Source organism: Marmota flaviventris, chromosome 3, assembly GCF_047511675.1.
Source record: "Marmota flaviventris isolate mMarFla1 chromosome 3, mMarFla1.hap1, whole genome shotgun sequence".
In the NCBI taxonomy this organism is placed as follows: domain Eukaryota; kingdom Metazoa; phylum Chordata; class Mammalia; order Rodentia; family Sciuridae; genus Marmota; species Marmota flaviventris.
Window position 1 is genome coordinate 94,670,350 of NC_092500.1, and position 20,817 is coordinate 94,691,166.

The following is a 20,817-nucleotide window of genomic DNA, read 5'->3' on the forward strand; positions in this document are numbered from 1 at the left end:
AACTGGAGAGTCCAAAGGGTGGAGTCTTTGCCCAAAATTACAGTGCAACTTACTGGTAGATTCAGGACTAGAATCTCTCTATCTTCTCTTTCACCCTTCTTTTTTCAGTTAATTTACTCTTTTTTTTTAAACCACAGATTATGAAACTGAAATGAAGAAATCCATACTGTTAGTACCAAGGCATCCAAGTCAGACAGAGGCAGTATTCAAATTGCACAAGCGCCTTGAAAGTATTGGGAAAAGATAACTATGTGCACATTCCATTTGACACAACCTTAGAGGTGAAGCAAATCTTCATTTTATTTGGAGGGTTCAACTATCTGTACTTTGCGTCTATAGCACATAAAGCTTTTAAACGAATGGTTTAAAAGTGATTTATTATAAATGTACAGAAATCCAGCCGATGAATATACAAATAAGCTGTGACTCTCACCTTAAGCCATTGGACAGAATAATTCCACCAAAGGGAGGCTACAAATAGGAACTTTCCCGAAACAGAGCACTAAAAAGTAGACTCATGTTGTCAGAGTTGTGAGTTTAAGTGTCCAGTCTTCAACTATCGTAGAATTATACAATTCACAGCTACATGGGACCTCAGGATAGCCTAATTCAATAAAATATAGACCAAGAAAGTGAAATTGACAAAGCAGAACTATGACTTGAATCTTAATCTTGTGCTCTTTCACAAGCACCATGTACCTATTTCCACATGACTGTGCCTTCTTTGTTTAATTGGTTCTCAGAACAGGTCATCAAGTATTTGTATGCAGTATTTAGTACAATTTCACCATAAGATTCAAGGTAAATGTCTCCTTTCTTAAATAAGAAGGGGCGAAGAATGACATGCTATCTTAAAATTCTACTACTAATTACAATGAATGCCAAGCAAATTAGATTTGAGAAACTTACACATAAAACAAAATGTACAGAAGTATTGATGACTTCTAATCAGTTGATAGAAAGGGTGGTAAGTTTAAAATGACCCAACAAAAGTAGGTTTTCAATCACACTCCTAGCTGAGCTATGGGCTGCAAGAGAGATTCTGACACCAAGAGAACTCTTGGTAACTGATGGAAAATGACCACAGAAGCCCAAGAAACTCCTTCTAAATACTGAATTTTAAGCCTCTGTCAGAACAATAGAGCAAAAGCAGTCAATTTTACAGCAGATATTGTTGAGCGTTGGCAGAACCTCTGGTGCTTTAGATAATCCCGAACTGGGCAAGCTCATGCAGTTCTAGGTGGCTGAACGCCTCCCAAGGACAAATCACCGTGATATCTGCGAGAGATGAAAGAAGAATATGTAAGCCAACCTCATCCACTGTGTGTGTGTGTGTGTGTGTGTGTGTAAGAGAGCCTCTTCCTCGCAAGGAAGGAGAGCCTCTTCCACGCAAAGGATACCCTTCAGGCAGAGACACCTCTCTCCTCCCTCCGCCCCCTGGCAACTGGGAAGCTATCCAGACTGGCCCTATAGCCCAGGAAGAATCCCATCAATTGCACAATTATTGTCCCCACCTCTGCTGTCCCCACTGCCCTGGTATCTCTGTTGGTTTCATTCTGTATCCTCTTTGGGAAGGTGACAATGGCTTGACTGGAGTACACTGTGGGGTATGGCTCACTGAGTCTCCCTAAACTTCAACTACCATGGAGAAAGCAGAAGTGGAATTATAGTCAGGTCAAAGATTAAAAAGGGAATTGGGAGCACTGTAAATCCCCGGGGTCTGAGAATCAGTGGTCTTACTCCTACCCAAATGGGTTCCTTGTGTTTCTCTGACTCACTCTTCAGTTCCTCTACATTTTGAAACGTCTATATCAAATCACATACTGACAGGCAATCTCAAGGCATCATCTAATTCAGCTGCTTGTTTCAGATATTACTATCCCCCATTACAAAGAAGCTGGCTTATACCCAGAGTAAACAATTAGAAATCAATCAATCAATGAATAAAACCAGTTATATATATGGGACTAGAACCAGGTCAAAGACCTCAGATCTTCCTTCAGAATAAATCTGTTTACATTGTTCCAAATGTGTCAGAAGTTTAAGCCTGTCTTCTAGAGCTCAAAGCAAATATGCTGATCTGGCCAAAATACAGAAGCAACTGACCTAGAACAACAAATGACCATTATAAAGTGACTAGAAAATCTATTTGTGATCCCAGGAGTGCCACTGAATATAGAATGCAAACACACTGAGTATCTCCTGGTAAGAACACTGATTTCTATGAGTGTCACCAGTTATCAACCATGTTGAATGAGTTCAAAACATATATTCACACAAAAACCTGCACACAAATATAAATATATGTGTGTGTGTGTGTACGCGCGCACGCGCACATAGACAATGGCTTGACTTGTGTACACTTGGAAAAAATCAAGTCCGTCAATAGGCTAAATAAACTGTGGTATGTTCATACAATGGAATATTATTCAACAATAAAAAGAAATGAGCTGTCAAGCCACATAAAGCCATGGATGAACCTTAAGCGAATATTGATAAGTGAAAGAAGCCAGTGTGTAAAAACTTTATACTGTAAGATTCTAACTATATGACATCCTGGAAAAGGCAAAAGTAAGATAAAAATATTTGTGGTTGTCAGGAGTTTGGGAGGAAGGAGAGAGAGATGAGCAGTTGGAACACAGGGGTTGTTTAGGGCAGTGAAACTATGGTACAATAATGGTGGGTACACAACTATTATGTATTAATTAAAACACTTAAAATCATACAAGGAATTAGCCCAAAGCTATGTAAGCCCCAGACTCTGATTAATATGATAATAATGTATCAGTATTGGCTCATCAACTATAACACTCGTGTCACACTGCAAGATGCTAACAATAGGGGAACTATGCATGAGGGGAAAGAGGAAAGTGGAATAGAAGAAGTCTCTGGACTTTCAACTTGATTTTTCTCTAAATCTAAAATTTCTATAAGAAATAAAATCTATTAATTTTTTAAAATAGGATGGCATACACTTCCTGGGGTACATTAGTTACGATCATTATCCAGAGAGTGAAAATATTCTAGCCAATTTAAAAAGTTGTATTGGATGCCTCCTGCATGCAGGGTCCTGTTCTTGGTGCTAGAGGATGTGCAAGAAGAGGAAGTTGCTAAGGAGTGGTTTGCCTGGTTGAGTGGAAAGTTTGTCTTATTTCCAATACCTCACTCTGTGGCCCCACATTGTCACTCAATTCCTCTGTCTCAGATTTCTCTCCTGAAAAGTAAAGTTGGGCTAGACAAACTCTGAGAATCTTTCTACCATGAAAATCTACAATTGCCCATTATATACCTTCAAAGGTTCTTTAATAAAACAAGGGGATTCATTAAACTTTGGGTCTCCTTGATTTCTTTTAGGATTTTTGTGTCTGGTCACATATGTATTTACTTAGGGGGGTAAATGAAATTCCCACATTTCTATGTCCTCGAAGGTTCTGCTGCCTTAGGTATTCCTTGTAACTCTCAACTGCCCCTTGAGGCCTGAAGTGTGTAAAGAGGAGAAACTCTAAGTGCAAGGTTCTCACTTAGACATGTGAGTGGCTCACCTGTTCCTAGTCCCTCCATGCCTGGAATGTCATCTCCAAACCTAAGTGGAAAGAATAAAAGAAACATTTAGCTGAGTTCAATTAAAAGGATCCTGGAGTCATGCACATGGACAATTTCTTGACTCAAGGGAGAAGAAGAAGCAGCTTAAGGGTTGTATTTGAGAAATTTCTTTCATTCGCATTGAACTGGAGCAAAGTGAATGTCACTCCAGTAGGACTTAGTGCATCTCTGGAGGGAGATTTTTTATCTTCTCTAGAAACTAAGAGGACAACTTACTTAAGCTTCACTTTGTAAAATAGAAACTGAAATTAGAGAGCACTACTTACAAAAGACCCTTAGATTCAATTCATCTGCCTGTTCACATTCACAAGCATTAACTTAGCATCTGCTATGTGCCCAACATCATGTTAGTCACAGAAAGTTAAGGAAAACAATAAACAAATTTCCTCTGAGGGATTTTAGCCTTGGGGAACAGATGTAAATTAATAAATGCTATACCAAAAAAAAATAAGAAAGAAAAGTCAAATTATGATAGCTAAATACTAATCATAGAGCAAACATGAAAGTAAGGATAAAGTTTCAGAGTTCAAAAGCAATATGAATAGAGTATTGAATTGAGCTGTGTGTTGACAGGATTTTTTCAAGGAGAGGGAGAGAAAAGAAAGAACTGAAGACATCAAAGTGTAAAACATAAAAATAAATCGTGTTTTTTGGAAACGACCAGTGGTTCAGTATTCCAGTATTAAAGCACAAGGAATGTCAACAAAGGGTGGTCAAGAAAATCCTGGAAGGTCGAATCCAAGGTTATTTTGAGAGGCTCCATTTCACATGATAAGTTTGGCCATGGACCTGCGAACTGGGAGGGGAAGAGTTACAAAACTAAAGACATGACTCAGCAAAGCCTGAGTTAGACAGGAAAACAGAGGGTGGGGTGGAAATTTGTGTAAGTCTGTTCAATATTAGGAGCATTAGTTTCTCAAAACCAGAGTAGTCTTGTGGGAGCAGTAGGCTTTCTTTTTCCTTTTGGTCTTACCCTTTCACACCCTTTTTAGGAGGTTTGCTCTTGAATTGGCGAGTCTGTCTCTGCTTGAACTTGGGAGGCCCTTTGCGTGGGGTGGCAGGAGCTTGGCTTGCCGCTGGAGGAGCCAAAGTAGTATTGTCACTCATTTTGACTGCCCCTGGTCGACTGATGTTTCCCCTGTGGGGCTCTCTGGACAATGAGAGAGAAAAAAAGAAGACTGTTTAAGTAACAAGAATGGTTGTTATTAGATATTCAGTCTAAACCAGGAAAGACAAGCACTTTGAAAAAGAAGTTCAGTATTCTAAATTAACACAAAGGGGGAGAAATGATTATAGTTTAAAGAGATTTTAAAGAAAATATGGTACAACTCAGTGGAGGCATTCAATGTGTAAACTGACAACCAAGAGACTTACAATCACGAAAATGTAGGTATATGCTGTTCCGAGAGATGAACTGCCCAAGTTCTATGTGAATTCATCGTAATGGTGAACTTGCCCTCCACTACCACCAGTCCCTTCATTTGTCGAGGGAGGGAAATGGACTATGTACCATATTGCAGCCTATTACAGCTTTCACGGGCTCCAAACTTTATGAATTCTTCCTGCCAGCTATAAAATAACCTGATTCTAAATGTCTATATTTAATGAGCTCTCTTCCTTTAAATAATTTTTAAAATTTTTTTAGTTATAGTTGGACACAATACCTTTATTTTATTTAATTTTATATGGTGCTGCGGATCTAACTCAGTGCCTCGCACCTGCTAGGTGAGTGCTCTACTACTGAGCCACAACCCCAGCCCCTGTTCCTGTATATCTTTATTTTATCTAATCCTCATGTGACCCAGAAACTTTTCTCTTAGTTCTGGGAGGTGACAGTGTAGCCATCTGGATAGGAGAAACTAATAGACATGGGCATAAATAGTGAACTTAATGCAGGCGATTAAGTAATAAGCTTGCATTTTAACTCCATACCCAGACATTAGGTACTTCAGCCATGATTCTCAGATATCTTCAACATTTTCTCCTATCCATATCATAGACCTGTCCAGTATGGTGTTCCCAGGTTAATTTGGTTACAGACATGGACACTGTCCTTTAAATATAAATCACAGAAAAGTATCCATAAAGACAAATTTTTTAAAAAAAGGTGCTAAGCTTTAGAATGACATTTTTTTTTTCTTTCTCTATTTCTTTCACAATAATCAACAAAACTTATCCTGAGAAGAAAGATTCTGGAAAGCTCTAAAGAACTTCCAAATAGCCTTAACTTCTTACCCTGAGCCAACCCCTTCCCTAATCTAGTGCTTGGGGACTTTGTTTGCATGGGATCCCTTACTGTGCCTGCCACAGATTTATGCTAACATTCTTAGCTCAGCTCTCCCTTACAGTCTTCGGCTCCAGCCAATCATCGCTATTTACCCTACTTACGACTTTGAAAATCAGGTTTAAATTATTATCCTTGCCTCCAAGACATTTTGTCCTTGTTTTCTTTTTTCAATTTCTGTTGTCATTTTCTCAATTTGTTGTCACCCTCAATTTGTTTAATAGAAATGCATTGACTAATCTGTGAGCTGGTGCCAGGATGGTGAATTCGGTCAAGGACCTAAATCACTTGCTCATGCTATGAATCTCGTCTTTATCTCCTGCTGAAGTAGGCCTCATAAGGCTGCTTTTCAATTTGAGAACATTTTTGTCATCTCAGAACCTATGACAGAGCCAGATGCACCGCAGTGTGCCATATACATTGTATTGGTCAAGTGAGTGAATCAATTAATAAAGAAGTAGACCTTGGGTGTTCGCATCCTGACCTGAGACTTTTCCATTGGACCACAGGGAAGGCACTAGATGGACTTCACCTCACAAAGCCCTCAGTGGCTTTAGGACATGCACTGCCAGCTCCTCTGATCACCAAGTCTCACTCTTGTGCTGTGGGTCCTCTCTAGCCCTGTCAACAGGCAAGGTTTGTGCCTCTCCCAAGTGTGGTTGGGACCATGGGATTCGGTGGTGGGTGGCCAAGGACAGCATTATGTTCAGAGTACCACCAGCAATTGACACATCCTGACTCTGCCAAAGCCACAGGGAAAACTAGAAAACTTCTCCTGACTCAAGATTTTTAGACTCTTCAGTTCTTTCAAAGTAGTAAGAAACCATATGTTTTCCTTCTTTCATCTGGAGAACCTATTAGGATTAGGATGCCCAGGTTTTACAGATAAAAATATAAGGCACCCAAGTTAAATCTGAATTTCAGGCAAATAACAAATTAGTTTTTAATGAAAGTGTATCCCATGTATTTCAATGTTCATAATTATACTAAGAAAATAATTTGTTATTTATCTGGAATTCAGATTTAACTGGGAATTACATTGTTTTCTGGTGACCCTAATTAGAATCCTCTTACTTGAGAGCCAGAGTTTGATAATAGGAAGACTTAAGGTGACCTTGATCTGTCAAATTACCCTTTGGGATAATACAGTGTGAAGACTGTGCCCTTTAAAATCAAACAGATTCAGTTTTAATTCCTTCTTTAAAAAAAAAAAAAAACTGGTTATGTGACCTTGACAAGTTGCATATCCCTCTCTGGACCTCATTCCATTTATAAAATGAATCAAATAACACCTTCCCTTTCAGGTCATGGGGAACATTAAGGGAGATAATGTAAGTAGGTATTAAATACTGATATTAGATTTGGGATTACTAATACTTAGATCTTCCCTTGAAATGTCTAAGGGAATCCTGGAGCTGAATAATCTCAAAACTAACAACAGTCTCGACTCTTGCTAAACGAGGAGGTTTCATGTTTTTGACCTCCAAAAGTGTCAAGCACATCATTCCTTTGTGAGGCAGAATACTTCCCTGTTTTTACTTCAATATTAGCTCTTCTCCTTTTGAACATTATAAACACGTTCTACAGAAAGAAGTGGATACAAGAGCTCGCTTAGAAGAGAGCTGGGGTTGGGGTCCTTTAGACCCAACACAGCAAAGCTCAGCTGTTTAAAGGTATAGATGATGATCCTCCACAAATTCCAGTGAAAGAAAAGCAATTTCAGAAGGTTCTTGAGACAGACCCTCTGATGCTGCTTTATCATCCCAATTCCCAGTTCCCTTTTCTCAGCAGAGATGTAGGCAGAGAGACAACTCCATTGTTAATAGACTACAGAAGAGTGTAGAGGGAGGCACAAGGGACAATACTATTTACTCCACTGCAGGGTTTGGGCTTTTGATATCACCCAGGATCCTGCTGAGGCAGGAAAAAAAGCAAATAATTTGGAGGACCAAATAAGACCCAAACAAAAGATATTAAAAAAAAATCTAGCAAGTACTTTGCTTCAGAATGGAGCAAACAAGCACTTTAGCCTTAAAGGAAGAAGGCTAAGCCACTGCTGCAACCACGGTCAACCTTGGTGCCCACTCTGCTCACTATTTCCTTATCCTCACACTCTCACAGGGGCCTCTTGGTGCCTGGGCCGAGTTGGCCAGCACACCCTGGGAGTAAAGCACTGTTTGCTCTGTGGTCTTTTAATGGCCTAGATCCCTCCTTTCCCAGAAAACTGTTTGCTGTGAAGCCTCAAAAAGAGGAGGGTCCATTTTGGTTTCCTTCCAAATGAATTCAGTAATCAAGGTTTGCAGTGACCTGTAAGTTTCACCCATTAGCTTGTCACATAGCAGTACAAGGAGGTTTCAGTGTATTTCCTTCATGTTCTCTCCCATTTTCAGCCCCAGCCCAGGTAGAGATTCACAGGTCCAGAATGTTCTCTTCTTCCATTTTTTGTTTGTTTGTTTTAGATTCAGATCAACCCTCCATTGCCCTTCAGTTAAATCCTCCTCAAACTCCCCAGAAGTTGAGAAATACTCACAGAGCTGCACGTTGCTCCTATAGTCCAGTTGTCTTCCTCACGATAGACAAAAGAATCTTTGCATCCTGATTTCTCTCTCCGTAATACCCTCGTGCTACCTAATCCCACCGTCATAAGCTCAGAACACCAACCCAAGGGCAAAGAAGTTGCAAGATGATGGGGTGAGACTGGGACAGGCTTAGGAGTTTTCAGATAATGAGATGGTCTTTAAACAACTGACAGTGCTCTCCCTCCTATTGGTAGGTAGATATTGAATGCACAAACACACACAAAGTATTGATAACCAGGGTAGATATTAAGTTTTTAATTCTATTATCTTTTGTTCTTTTCCATACCCACATTTAGTCCTACCCTATTACTCCTCTCTCTACCCCTCCCTCCCTCCCTCTCTTTCTCCCTCCCTCCCTCTCTCTCTCTCTTTCTCTCTCTCACACACACACACACAAACACACACAGACAGACACACACACAGACACACACGCCTAATTCTTATGGAATGCTAGATAACTGCAGAGAAGAGAGTGAACCTCAGTAACTTCCTGCAGCAAAAGGGTTTTGATCATGTAAATAGTGCCATTGAAAAACATGTGATATCTGTTCCTTAGTGGAATTACATGTACTTCCCCTGGGAGGTGGAAACTTCAAGTTGGGAGTGATATCAAATTCAGTGACATTTAACAGAGAAGAGGCTCAAGAAATAGCTAGGAGTTGTGAGCCAATGAAATTTGTTTGAAAATTGATTGCTTGGTTGTCCATAACCAGAGATTTCAGGGTGCAGGGCCCAGGCTATGATCTATTTCACTGGGACACTTGGCTTCATCCTCCAATTGCATTTAGTCACTAGTATTAATTTATATGTTACTTCACATGATTTTAAACAGAACTTAGCTTATATGCTAGTAATCTTACTTGATAAATTCATCATAGAAACACCAGATGATTTATTCAAGACTGCTTATAAAGTTAACAGTGGATCTAAGAGCAAGGACCAAGCTTGGGAACACCTTGCATTCTTCTACTCTACCAACAACAAAACAGACACAACCAAGATGTACATGGGCTGGTCACTTGTAGGCTTTGCTTGTGAATTTTAGTGTGCCTTTCCTAAATTGCTACACATTAGAGAATTGAACTTCATAAGATTTTAAAGAACATCAATTTATCCTTCCTAGGCAGGGAAATATTAATTGGTAGCCTCAAACAGATGACATGAGTAGATAAATAGCTTACGAATTTCTTATATGTGGTCTTTACCAAAATTAGAGCAGTTGTGAAAGCAGCAAACAGCCTGCCAAGCTGCAAAGTGTTTGTAGTCTGTGTGGGTCCCTCCCTCTCTCCTCTGCGTCTCCATTACCATTCACATCTTCCTCTGCTCCTACGTACCAGGCACATAGATATTTTGATGCTTGTTTAACAAACTGTCAAATTGTGTTCTCCATTTCCTTCATGAAGAACAGCAATTAATTCTTAAGGGCATTGGGAAGAGCTGTAGGCTGAGTTGTCCAGAATGTTGTCACTTAAAGTGGAACAACATCAGTATCTCCTGCCAGGATTTCTAAAATCCTAGAAAATGCAGGATTTTAGGCCCTACTCCAGATTTATTGAATCTGCATTTCTTGATGCATTTTTACATTCATGAAAGTACCAGGCTAGATCTACATTCAGGTTTGGATTTACCATTTCTCTGCTGTGTGAGAAGATTGCCACTTCTTTGAATCTCAGTTTCCTTATCTGTAAAATGAATGATTTAGAGTGCCAGGATCTTCGTTGTCTCCTATGCCAATACTCTTGAAAGAGATAACCCACAATCATCAGTAATAGCATTTTTAATCCTATTATTATTAATGGAGCAGGTTTGGGGTAGTGGGGGAGTGTCACAATCCTTCTCCCAGAGACCTGTCAAACTAAAAGACCAAACATTTATGTCATAAGCAGAAGGAAACATAGTTCAAGACAATGTGGAGTTCTAAGGAACTGGTCTCTATTTTCTGTCTCCATGGAACATAGCCATTCATTGTTCCCTGTTCTAAGTGGCTGCTTTCTGGTTCTGTCTCTACTACTCCTGGCTGGTACGGAGTCGCAAGGGATTTGAGTAGACTTGCCTATCACTGCCTCTGTTGGGCAGAGGTCTTCTACCAGGTAACTTCACTGGTCACTGACTAGTTTAGTAATGGTTAACTCTTAATCATTTTATCTCTGATCTTAGCAGCCTGATAATGGGACCACATGACTTTAAGCAAGGTAACCAATCACTATGGAATTCCTCTAAAAGTACTTTGGTGGACTAGACATGAAATAAATAAAGCTAATAGGAACTTCACTGAGCAAGGAAAAAGAAGGAGGAGGAGGAGGAGGAGGAGGAGGAGAAAGTGGGGGAGGAAGAAGAAGAAAAAGAAAAGGGAACTAGGTACAATGGAAGATGAATCATAAAAACATTTCACTAAGTAAAAAATATCCACCACCAAAAGGATCTATATTATTTGATTTTATTTATGACACTCTGGAAAGGCAAACTGTAGAGCACTAGAGAACAGATTGGGGTTGCCAAAGGTTGTAGTTGAAGGAGTAATTGACTTCAAAGGCAGAACACAGGAATTTTTTGAGGGATGATGGACTACTGGGTATCTTGATCACAGTGGTAGATGAACAAATCCATGCATTTGTTGGAGCTCATGAGTACACACCACAGAGTAAGTTTTATTACGTGAAAATTTCAAAACTAAATGTAATAAAATATTTTTTAAAAAGCCTAAGCTCGATATCTTTATAATCATTGGTTCTTGATCCCTCTGACAGATGGGAAACTACTACTCATTATATATAGGAAAGTAATTACCGGCAGGTACTAAGTAATTAAAAAGTTAGCTGTCCTGTAAGCTGTGTACACAAGTGCTAATCTCTAAGCTTTCTTAGTGCTTCTTAAAATACCAGTGAGTAGGAAAACACATATTAAAGTCACATTTCCTCCACATTTGGAATCTCCTAGCCTGAGCTACCCATTCCAACTTATGCACAGTGAAGACCAGAGAGGAATATTCTAAATGTGGAAGAGGAATGTGCAAGTTAGGTCCTTCTTTCCTTTAATATCCTATATCTTGATCCTCCAGAACAGCATTATTACTCTTGAAAAAATAATATATTTGATTAAAAATATAATACTCTCTTCCAGAAAATAGAGCAAAAGTTACACTTTCCAACTCATTTTATAAGGCCCATTTTACCTTGATACTAAACCCAAAGTATGAGAGAGAGAGAGAGAGAGAGAGAGAGAGAGAGAGAGAGAGAATGCAATGTATCTCTGAACTTAGATGTAAAAATTCTGAACAAAATATTAACAAATCAAATATATCAATGTGTAAAAAGAATGATCCACCACAACCATGTGATATTTATTCCAGCTTTACAAGGCTTAGTAGCTATTCAAAAATCAAGCAACATAACTGACCAGGCTAAAGAAGAAAAATCTGTCAATTAATGAAGAAAAACCATTTGGCAAAACCCCAAACCTATTCATGATAAAAACTCTTAGCAAACTAGGAATGGGAGACCTTATAAGGAGCAAATATAAAAATCTACAGAAGCACAGTAGAGAACTCAGATATAGATTCACACAAATAGATAGGCCCAGTTAATCCTTGACAAAAGCAATTCAATGCAGGAAGACAGCCTGTTCAACAAATGAGCATGGACATTATGGCCATAGATAGCCACAGACCAGAACTAATAAGAAGAAGAACCTTAACCTAAGCTTCACACTTTCTGCACCCAAAACTTCACACCCACACCTCCTACTTTGTACAAAATTTAGTTCCAAATGGGCTACAGGTTTAAATGTAAAACTACAAAACCTTTATAAACATTTAGGAACTTGGATTTGGTGAAGAGGATTTAGACTTGTCAGTGAAAGCATAATCAGCAACAGGGAAAAAATAATCAATTTTGACCTCATAAAAATTAAAAATGTTTGCTGTGTAAAAATCCTGATAGGAGGACTAAAGGACAATTATACTGAGAGACAGTATATGCAATTCATATACCCAACAAGGGACATGTATCTAGAAAATAGAAAGTACTCCTAAAACTCCATATGAAAGAGGGGAACAATCCAATTAGAAAATGAACAAAAACATGAATAGACAAAACACAGAAGAGGATGTGTGGATATAGATGACAAATAAGCACTTAAAATGTTTACCATAATTATTCACTGGGGAAATGCAAAAATGTGATGGATATTATTATCCCAAGTACATGTATAAAAACATGAATTGGTGTCAATATACTTTGTATACAACCAGAGATATGAAAATTGTGCTCTATATGTGTAATAAGAATTGTAATGCATTCTGCTGTCATATATAAATTTTTAAAAACTTAAAAAAAAAACACAATGAGATGTGACCATGTACTTGTAAAAATTAATATAAAAAGAGTCTACTTATTACACTAAATGATGGCAAAGATACAGGGAACTGGGTCATTTATGCATTACAAGTGGAAATATAAAATGGTACAGCCACTGTGGAAAACAGTTTGGCAGGTTTTTCTAAAGCTAAACATGCATTTGCTATACAACCTAGTAAGGCACTCTTAGGTATTTATCCAGGGAAGTGAAAAATTAGTTTTACTCAGAAACTGGTACATAAATGCTCGTAACAGCTTTATTCATTCTCCCAAACTAGAGAGTTTCCAAATCTCCTACAATATGTGAATAAACAAACCATGGTACTTTTGTACTATGGAATACTGCCCAGCCATAAAAAGAAACCAAGTACCAATACATGTAACAATTTGGATGCAACTCAGGGGAATTATTCTAAATGGAAAAAAAAAGCCAATTTCAAAAGTATGTATGATTCCATTTATATAAGAAAAAATTATAGAGATGGAGAACTGGTTAGGGCTGGGTGTGGTGGGCGGTGTACATGACTACAAAAAGTAAAAGAAGAGAGTCTTGTGGTTATGGTAGAATTATGTATCTTGATCATGGACACACACACACACACACACACACACAAACACACACACATACGAAATCTGAATAAACCCTGAGAATTGGGCCGATGTCAGTTTTCGAAGTTAATACTGTACACCATTAAGCAAGACTTAGTAAAAGAGAAGTCTCCCTGTATATCTCTTGACAACTTCCTGTGAACCTATCATTATTTCATAATATAGGGTTTAAAAGTTTATTATTCTAGTGCTTAGCTTTTTTTGAGTTCTTTATATACCCTAGAGATTAGTGCTCTATCTGATGTGTGAGGGGTAAAAATTTGCTCCCAGGCTATAGGCTCTCTGTTCACCTCACAGGTTGTTTTCTTTGCTGAGAAGAAACTTTTTAGTTTGATTCCATCCCATTTATTGATTCTTGGTTATAATTCTTGTGCTATAGGAGTCTTATTAAGGAAGTTGGGGCCTAATCCAACATGATGAAGATTAGAGCCTACTTTTTCTTCTATTAGACAAGAGTCTCTGGTTTAATTCCTACATCCTTGATCCACTTTGAGTTGAGTTTTGTGCATGGTGAGAGATAGGGGTTTAATTTTATTTTGTTGCATATGGATTTCCAGTTTTCCAAGCACCATTTGAAGAGGCTATCTTTTCTCAAAAAAACAAATAACCCAATCAATAAATGGGCCAAGGACCTGAACAGATACTTCTCAGAAGAGGATATACAATCAATCAACAAAAAATGTTCATCATCTCTAGTAATTAGAGAAATGCAAATCAAAACTACTCTAAGATATCATCCAGTCAGAATGGCAGCTATTATGAAGACAAATAACAGTAAGTGTTGGCAAGGATGTAGGGGAAAAGGTACACTCATACATTGCTGGTGGGACTGAAAATTGGTGCCACCAATATGGAAAGCAGTATGGAGATTCCTTGGAAATCTGGAAATGGAACCACCATTTGACCCAGCTATCCCTTTCCTCCGTCTATACCCAAAGGACTTAAAATCAGCATACTTCAGGGACACAGCCACATCAGTGTTTATAGCAGCACAATTCACAATATCTAAACTATGGAACCAACCTAGATGCCTTCAGTAGATGAATGGATTAAAAAATGTGGCATACATACACAATGGAATTTTACTCAGCAATAAAAGAGAATAAAATCATGACATTTGGTAAATGGATGGCATTGGAGAAAATAATGCTAAGTGAAATTAGCCAATCCCCAAAAAAAACAAATGCTGAATGTTTTCTCTGATATAAGGAGGTTGATTCATAGTGGGGTAGGGAAGGGGAGCATGGGAGGAATAGACAAACTCTAGATAGGGCAGAGGGATGGGAGGGAAAGGAAGGGGGCAGGGGGTTAGCAAGGATAGTGGAATGTGATAGACATCATTATCCAAAGTACATGTATGAAGATACAAATTGGTGTCAACATACTTTATATACAACCAGAGATATGAAAAATTGTGCTGTATGTGTGTAATATGAATTGTAATGCACTCCACTGTCATTTATTTTTTAAAAAATTAATTTTAAAAAAGTTTGTTATTCTTAAATCTATAAGAAGAAGCCTGTTACAGTTTAGACATGAGGTGTCTCCCAAAAGCTCATGTGTGAGAAAATGCAAGAGATTTCAGAGGTGCACTGATTGTGCTATGAGAACCTTAAGTTAATCAGTGCATTAACTCACTTGAATGGATTAACTGGGTGGAACTGGTAAAGAGTGGCTGGAGGAGATGGGTTCCTGGGGGCAAGACTTTGAGGTATATATTTTGTCTTTGCTGAGCAGAGCTTCCTCTCTCCCCCCACCCCGCTTCCTGGTGCCATGTCCTGAGCTTATTTCTTCCCCGACATTCTACTACAATCATGTTCTGCCTCACCTTGAGCCTAGAGCATATATATAATTGGCTATCTATGGGAAGGAGACCTCTGAAATCATGTGCCACAAATAAATTTTTCCTCCTTTACAATGTTCTTTTGGGCCTTTTGGTCACAGCAACACATGGCTAACTAAAATAGAAGCACAGCAACTTAAACATAGTAGCAATCAAGTCAATATCTGTGGGAAGCTCTCATTCTCCATCTACTTCCCTAAAGCCATTCTTCCACCTCAAGCCACTCCTCTGCTTCCTCTGTGGGCATCTCTCGCTTTTTTCCTAAATGCTGAGGTTTCCTAGCACATTTTCCTTTTCCGTTCATTTTTACAGAGACTTGTTGACAGTCTACTATGTAAGAAGCCAATGTTCCAGTCCCTGGGACAACAGGGAACATAACAAGGTCTCTGCCCTCACAGAGATCACATTCCTGTGGAGAAATGGATAATAAACAGAAAAAAAATACATAAAATATATAGAAATGTTATATACTGTAAATAAAAATAAGTCTGATGATCAGATCAAGGCACTATTTTAGGTAGAATGGCTAGAGAAGATCTCTCAGAGGGACTGGCACTTGATCACTATGATTATCTGTGGTGAAAGAATTCCTGTAGAGAGTAACTCCTAAAGTAGGAGCCTGTTTCTCATGAAAGGATTGGCAAGGGAGCAGGATACTAGAATGAAGAGGACAATGGCTAAGTATAGGAAATGAGTTTACAGTTTTGCCACGGGCCAGATCATAAGTATATCAGTTATCAGATGCTGCACAGAGTACCCCAAAATTTATCAGTTTCTAACACACTTGTTATTTCACAGGTTTTTGTTATCATTTTTTTCCTGATACTTGAGATTGAACCCAGGGGTGCTGTACCACTGTGCTACATCCCCAGTACAGTATTTTTATTTTGGGACAGGGTCTTGCTAAGTTGCTGAGCTTGGCCTGGAACTTACCATCCTCCTGCTTCAATCTCTTGAGTCACTGGAATTAGATGTGCATCACAATATCTAAGGCTCAATCCAGGAGCAGCTTAGTTGTCTGGTTCCTGCTCAGGATCTCTCATGAAATTGCTGCCAAGCTATCAGCTGGGGCTGTCATCATGTGGAGCTAGAAGATTCACTTCTGGGATGGCTCACTCTTGTGGCTTTGGCAGAAAACCTAGGTTCCTCACCATGCAGACCACTCCATACAGGGTTTGAGTGTCACTGCGAGATGGTTCCCAGCTTCCCACAGTACAAGTGAGCTAAAGGAGCTCAAGAGAGGAGATACAATGCCTTTTTGTAACAGCCTCAGAAGCCACACACAATCTCTTCTTCCATATTCTATTGGTCACACAGACCCACCCTGATACCATGTGATCAGGGCTGAATAACAGGATCAGTGGGGCTGTCTTGGGGGGCAGTTACCACAGTGTGGCAACCATGGGACTTCCAATTATTACAAATGGATGGAAGGTCCCTAGATGTTTGAAAGCCATGTGATGGTGAGTGTGCTTCTTACTCTGACTGCTATGAGAACAGTCTGTTAGAGAGGGCTATTGTGGAAATGGAAATAAGGAGGTTGTTGTAAAGATCCAGCAGAGGCACGATGAAGGGAGGACCAGGGTACTAGCAAAAGAGGAAATGAGTCATCAGCAGGTAACACATTGAAAGTAGAGCTAACAGGATTTCCTCAAGCTGTCTAACTGCTCCTTCCAGACTCTCTGAGTGAACAAGCCCATTTATATGGCTTAAACTAGTGTTTCAGCTTACCTGCAGAGCTTTCCAAAGCATAGATTCTTGGCCCAACTCCAGAGGTTCTGATACAGTACGTTGGAGTTGGACCTGGGACTTTGCATTTCTGACAAGTTCCTTAGGGATGCTGATCTGCTAGTACATAGACCATACTGGTTTATATGTCGTATGAGGTCTAAATCATTAGCCTAGTGTTGAAATCCTGCCTTACATATCTTACTGTGTGTCAGAAATCACTTCCTAGACATGTCATCTTTCAAACTGAACATGTCCAAGCTCAAGACATTATTTTCCTCATTGTATCTGTTCCTTCTTTTGTAAGTTCTATCTCAGTAGGTGGTACCACCAAGGACCCTAACAAGAGAGCCAGAAGTCATCTGCAACTCCTGATTCTTTCTCACCTTCATCTGTCATACCACATCACTCACCAAATCTTGGCAACTTCACTTACATATTTCTCAAATCTGACCACCTCTGTAAATCTCTATTCTGATTGTAATAGTTCAAGCTTAAAAGTCTCCTAAAGGGTTTTATACACATCAACTTCTTCTATAGTATTTTACCAGAGTGAATTACATAAAACATAAAACTAATCATGTCCTTCCTTTATTTTCAGTGGTTCTCCATCACTGATGGAAATCAAGGCAAAGTTCCTTATTAATACAGCATAAGAAGCCTGCTGTGCTCTGAACCCTGACCCTGCCCCACTCCAGGAACATTTCTCATCCTTTCGTTACATGCACTTTGTACTCCAGCAATCTTTGCTCCTCCCTTATAATTTCCTGCAGGTGTCACACTTGTTAGTCAACTTTGCATTTCTGTGACCAATAAACCATACAAGAACAGCTTAGAGAAGGAAAGGTTTATTTGGGCTCATGGTTTCAGGGGTCAGTCCCTAGATGGCTGACTCCATTGCTCTGGGTCTGAGAGAAGGGAGAACATCATGGCAGATGAATGTGGCAGAGGAAAGGTACTCAGCTCATGACAGCCAGGAAGCAAAGAGAGCTTGAGTGCAAGGAGCCAAGGGTAATATAACACCCAAGAGCATGTTACCAGTGACCTACTTTCTCCAGCCACACCCCACCTGCCTACGGTTATGGCTCATTAATTAAATTATTAATCCACCAAATGGATTGTTCTGCTGATTAGGTTATACTCTCACAATCTAACTGTTTTGCCTCTGAATGGCCCTGCATTGTCTCATTTACAAGCTTTTGGGGCACACCTCATCCCCACCATAACACACCATACTAGGATGTGATACCATTGCCTCTGCTGCTTCTTTATGAAAGATAACTTCTCTCCCACTTGCAAACTTCCCCACATCAAACGCCCAACACCTACTATCCTTCAGGACTGAGCACCGTGGCCACTTCCTTACTTATGCCCTCACAATACTCATGTACGTTTTCTTTCCCTGTGCTCACAACAAATTTGTCTCTGTCTTCCCTTATTAAGTTGTTAGTAACTGGAGGTCTAGGATTATGTTTTGTTTATCTTTTTTGTCTTTACCTTTAGGCAGGTTCTGACATCTAATTGGGAATTATTGTTTGTTAAATTTGAAATGAGTCCTTATAGCTGGGCCCGGTGTCTCATGCCTGTAATCCCAGCACTCTGGGGCTGAAGCAGGAGGATGGCAACTTCTAGACCAGCATCGCAGCTCAGTAAAACCGTGTCTCAAAAAATATAAAGGGCTGAGGATGTAGATCAGTGGTATAGTGCTGCTGTGTTCAAGCCCCAGTACAAAAAAAAAAAAGAAGAAGAAGAGTCTTTATGCCAAAATTATGAAATACAGCCATTGTAGTTCAGGTATGTCATATGTAATCATGTGCCTCATAACAACATTTTTGTCAATGATGAACCACATAGATGGTCCCATAATATTATAGTGGAGCTAAAATATTCAATCACTTAGTGACACTGTAGCCATAGTAATATAGCAGCACAACAGTTACATATTTGTGGTGATGCTGGAATAAACAACATACTGCACTGCAGTTTGTGTAAAAGCATAACATACTGTTTTTTATGTGTGGTACCTAATACTTGATAATATAGTTGAGTTATGTATTGACTATAGTATACTTTTAATTACATTATTTTGTTATTCATAATTATTTAAAAAAAAGATAATGATAAAACAGCTTTGGGAAGATCCTTCAGGAAAGTTCCAGAAGAAGCTGTTACCTTAGGAAATGATGGCTCCAGGCATGTTTCTACCCCTGGAGACCTGCCAGTGACATAAGACATGGAAGAAAGTGACAGTGATCATCCTGACCCTGCATAGACCTAGGCCTATGTGTGTGTTTGTGTCTTAGTTTTTAACAAAGAAGTTTAAAAAGTTAAAAAAATAGAAATAGAAAAAAGCTTATTCAATAAGGATATAAAGAAAAATATTATGTACATTTGCATAATGCATTTTCATTTGAAGCTATTACAAAAGAGTTAGTTTAAATTTTTTTTTAAGTTTATAAGGTAAAAATTTATAGTAAGCTAAGGTTAATTATTATTGAATAAAAGTACTTTTATAAATGCAGTGTAGCCTCGGTGTGCAGTGTTTGTAAAGTCTACGGTTGTGGACAGCAGTGTCCTAGGCCTTCACGTTCACTCCCCAGTCACTCACTGACTCATCCAGAATAATTCCTCGTCTTCTACACTCAATTCATGGTAGGTACCCTACACACAATTTTTTAATTTTTAAAAAATCTGTTATGCCATATTTTTACTCCACCTTTTCTATGTTTTGATATGTTTAGATATATAGATACCATTGCCATTGTTTTGCAATTGCCTACAGTTTTAGTGCAGTAACCTGCTGCACAGGTTTATACCCTAAGGGTAATGGGCTATCCCATGTAGCCTATGTGCATAGTAAGACTAGGCCATCTAGGTTTGTGTAAAGTGCACTCTGTGATATTTGTGCAACAAAATTACTTCATGACATTTCTCAGAATACATCTGTCATTAAGTGACACATGACAGCATACACAGAAAAGAAGAAAGTAAAAGTCTCAGTTACCCTCTTGGCACATGACCATATTCACATTCATCCCTCCCCAAGGCCATAGTCTCCTGGAAGAACAAGGGGTGGAGTAGGGGAAGAATGCAGGCATAGCTGTTCTATTTAGACACATATTTCTACTGAATAATTTTACACAAATTATTACACAATTCAGTTAAGTATTATTCTGGGCATTCCAAGGAATATGAGGTATGTAAGATGTAATCCTTTCTTCAACCATTTTATTTATTTATTTATTTATTTTTTTGTTTGTTTGTTTATTATATATGACAGCAGAATGTATTACAATTCTTATTACATAATAGAGCACAATTTTTCATATCTCTGGTTGTATACACAGTATATGCACATCAATTTGCATCTTCATACATGCACTTTGGATAATAATCATCATCAAATTCCACCATCATTAATTACCCCATGCCCCCTCCCTTCCCCTCCAATCCCTCTCCCCTATCTAGAGTTCATCTATTCCTCCCATGCTTCCCCTCTCTACCCCACTATGAGTCAGCCTCCTTATATCAAAGAAAACATTCGGCATTTGGTTTTTTGGGATTGGCTAACTTCATTTAGCATTATCTTCTCTAACTCCATCCATTTACCTGCAAATGCCATGATTTTATTCTCTTTTATTGCTGAGTAATATTCCATTGTGTATATATGCCACATTTTTTAATCCATTCATCTATTGAAATTTTTACCCCTCACACATCAGATAGAGCATTAATCACTATGGTATATAAAGAACTCAAAAGCTAATCACCAAAAAAATCAAATAACCCAATCAATAAATGGCAAGGACCTGAAGA

At 38.8% G+C, this 20,817-nt stretch overlaps 1 protein-coding gene across 1 annotated transcript; it reads right to left on the reverse strand.

The window, feature by feature from the left end:
* Positions 1 to 275: 275 nt before the first annotated feature.
* On the reverse strand, positions 276 to 4,720 carry Pde6h (phosphodiesterase 6H). The gene is made up of 3 exons (XM_027955993.1): positions 4,577 to 4,720; positions 3,543 to 3,583; positions 276 to 1,278 (listed from the first exon to the last, which is right to left on the reverse strand). Exons 1-3 carry the CDS (start codon positions 4,708 to 4,710, stop codon positions 1,202 to 1,204), a joined length of 252 nt encoding a protein of 83 aa, XP_027811794.1. The 5' UTR covers positions 4,711 to 4,720; the 3' UTR covers positions 276 to 1,201.
* Between the last annotated feature and the right edge of the window lie 16,097 nt (positions 4,721 to 20,817).

Coding starts and splice junctions, on each gene's coding strand:
- Pde6h (XM_027955993.1), bottom strand. CDS start 4,710: ATGAGTGACAATACTACTTTGGCTCCTCCAGCGGCAAGCCAAGCTCCT. Junction 3,584..4,576: donor CCTAAAAAGGGTGTGAAAGG/GTAAGACCAAAA, acceptor CTTTCCACTTAG/GTTTGGAGATGACATTCCAG. Junction 1,279..3,542: donor CATGGAGGGACTAGGAACAG/GTGAGCCACTCA, acceptor CATCTCTCGCAG/ATATCACGGTGATTTGTCCT.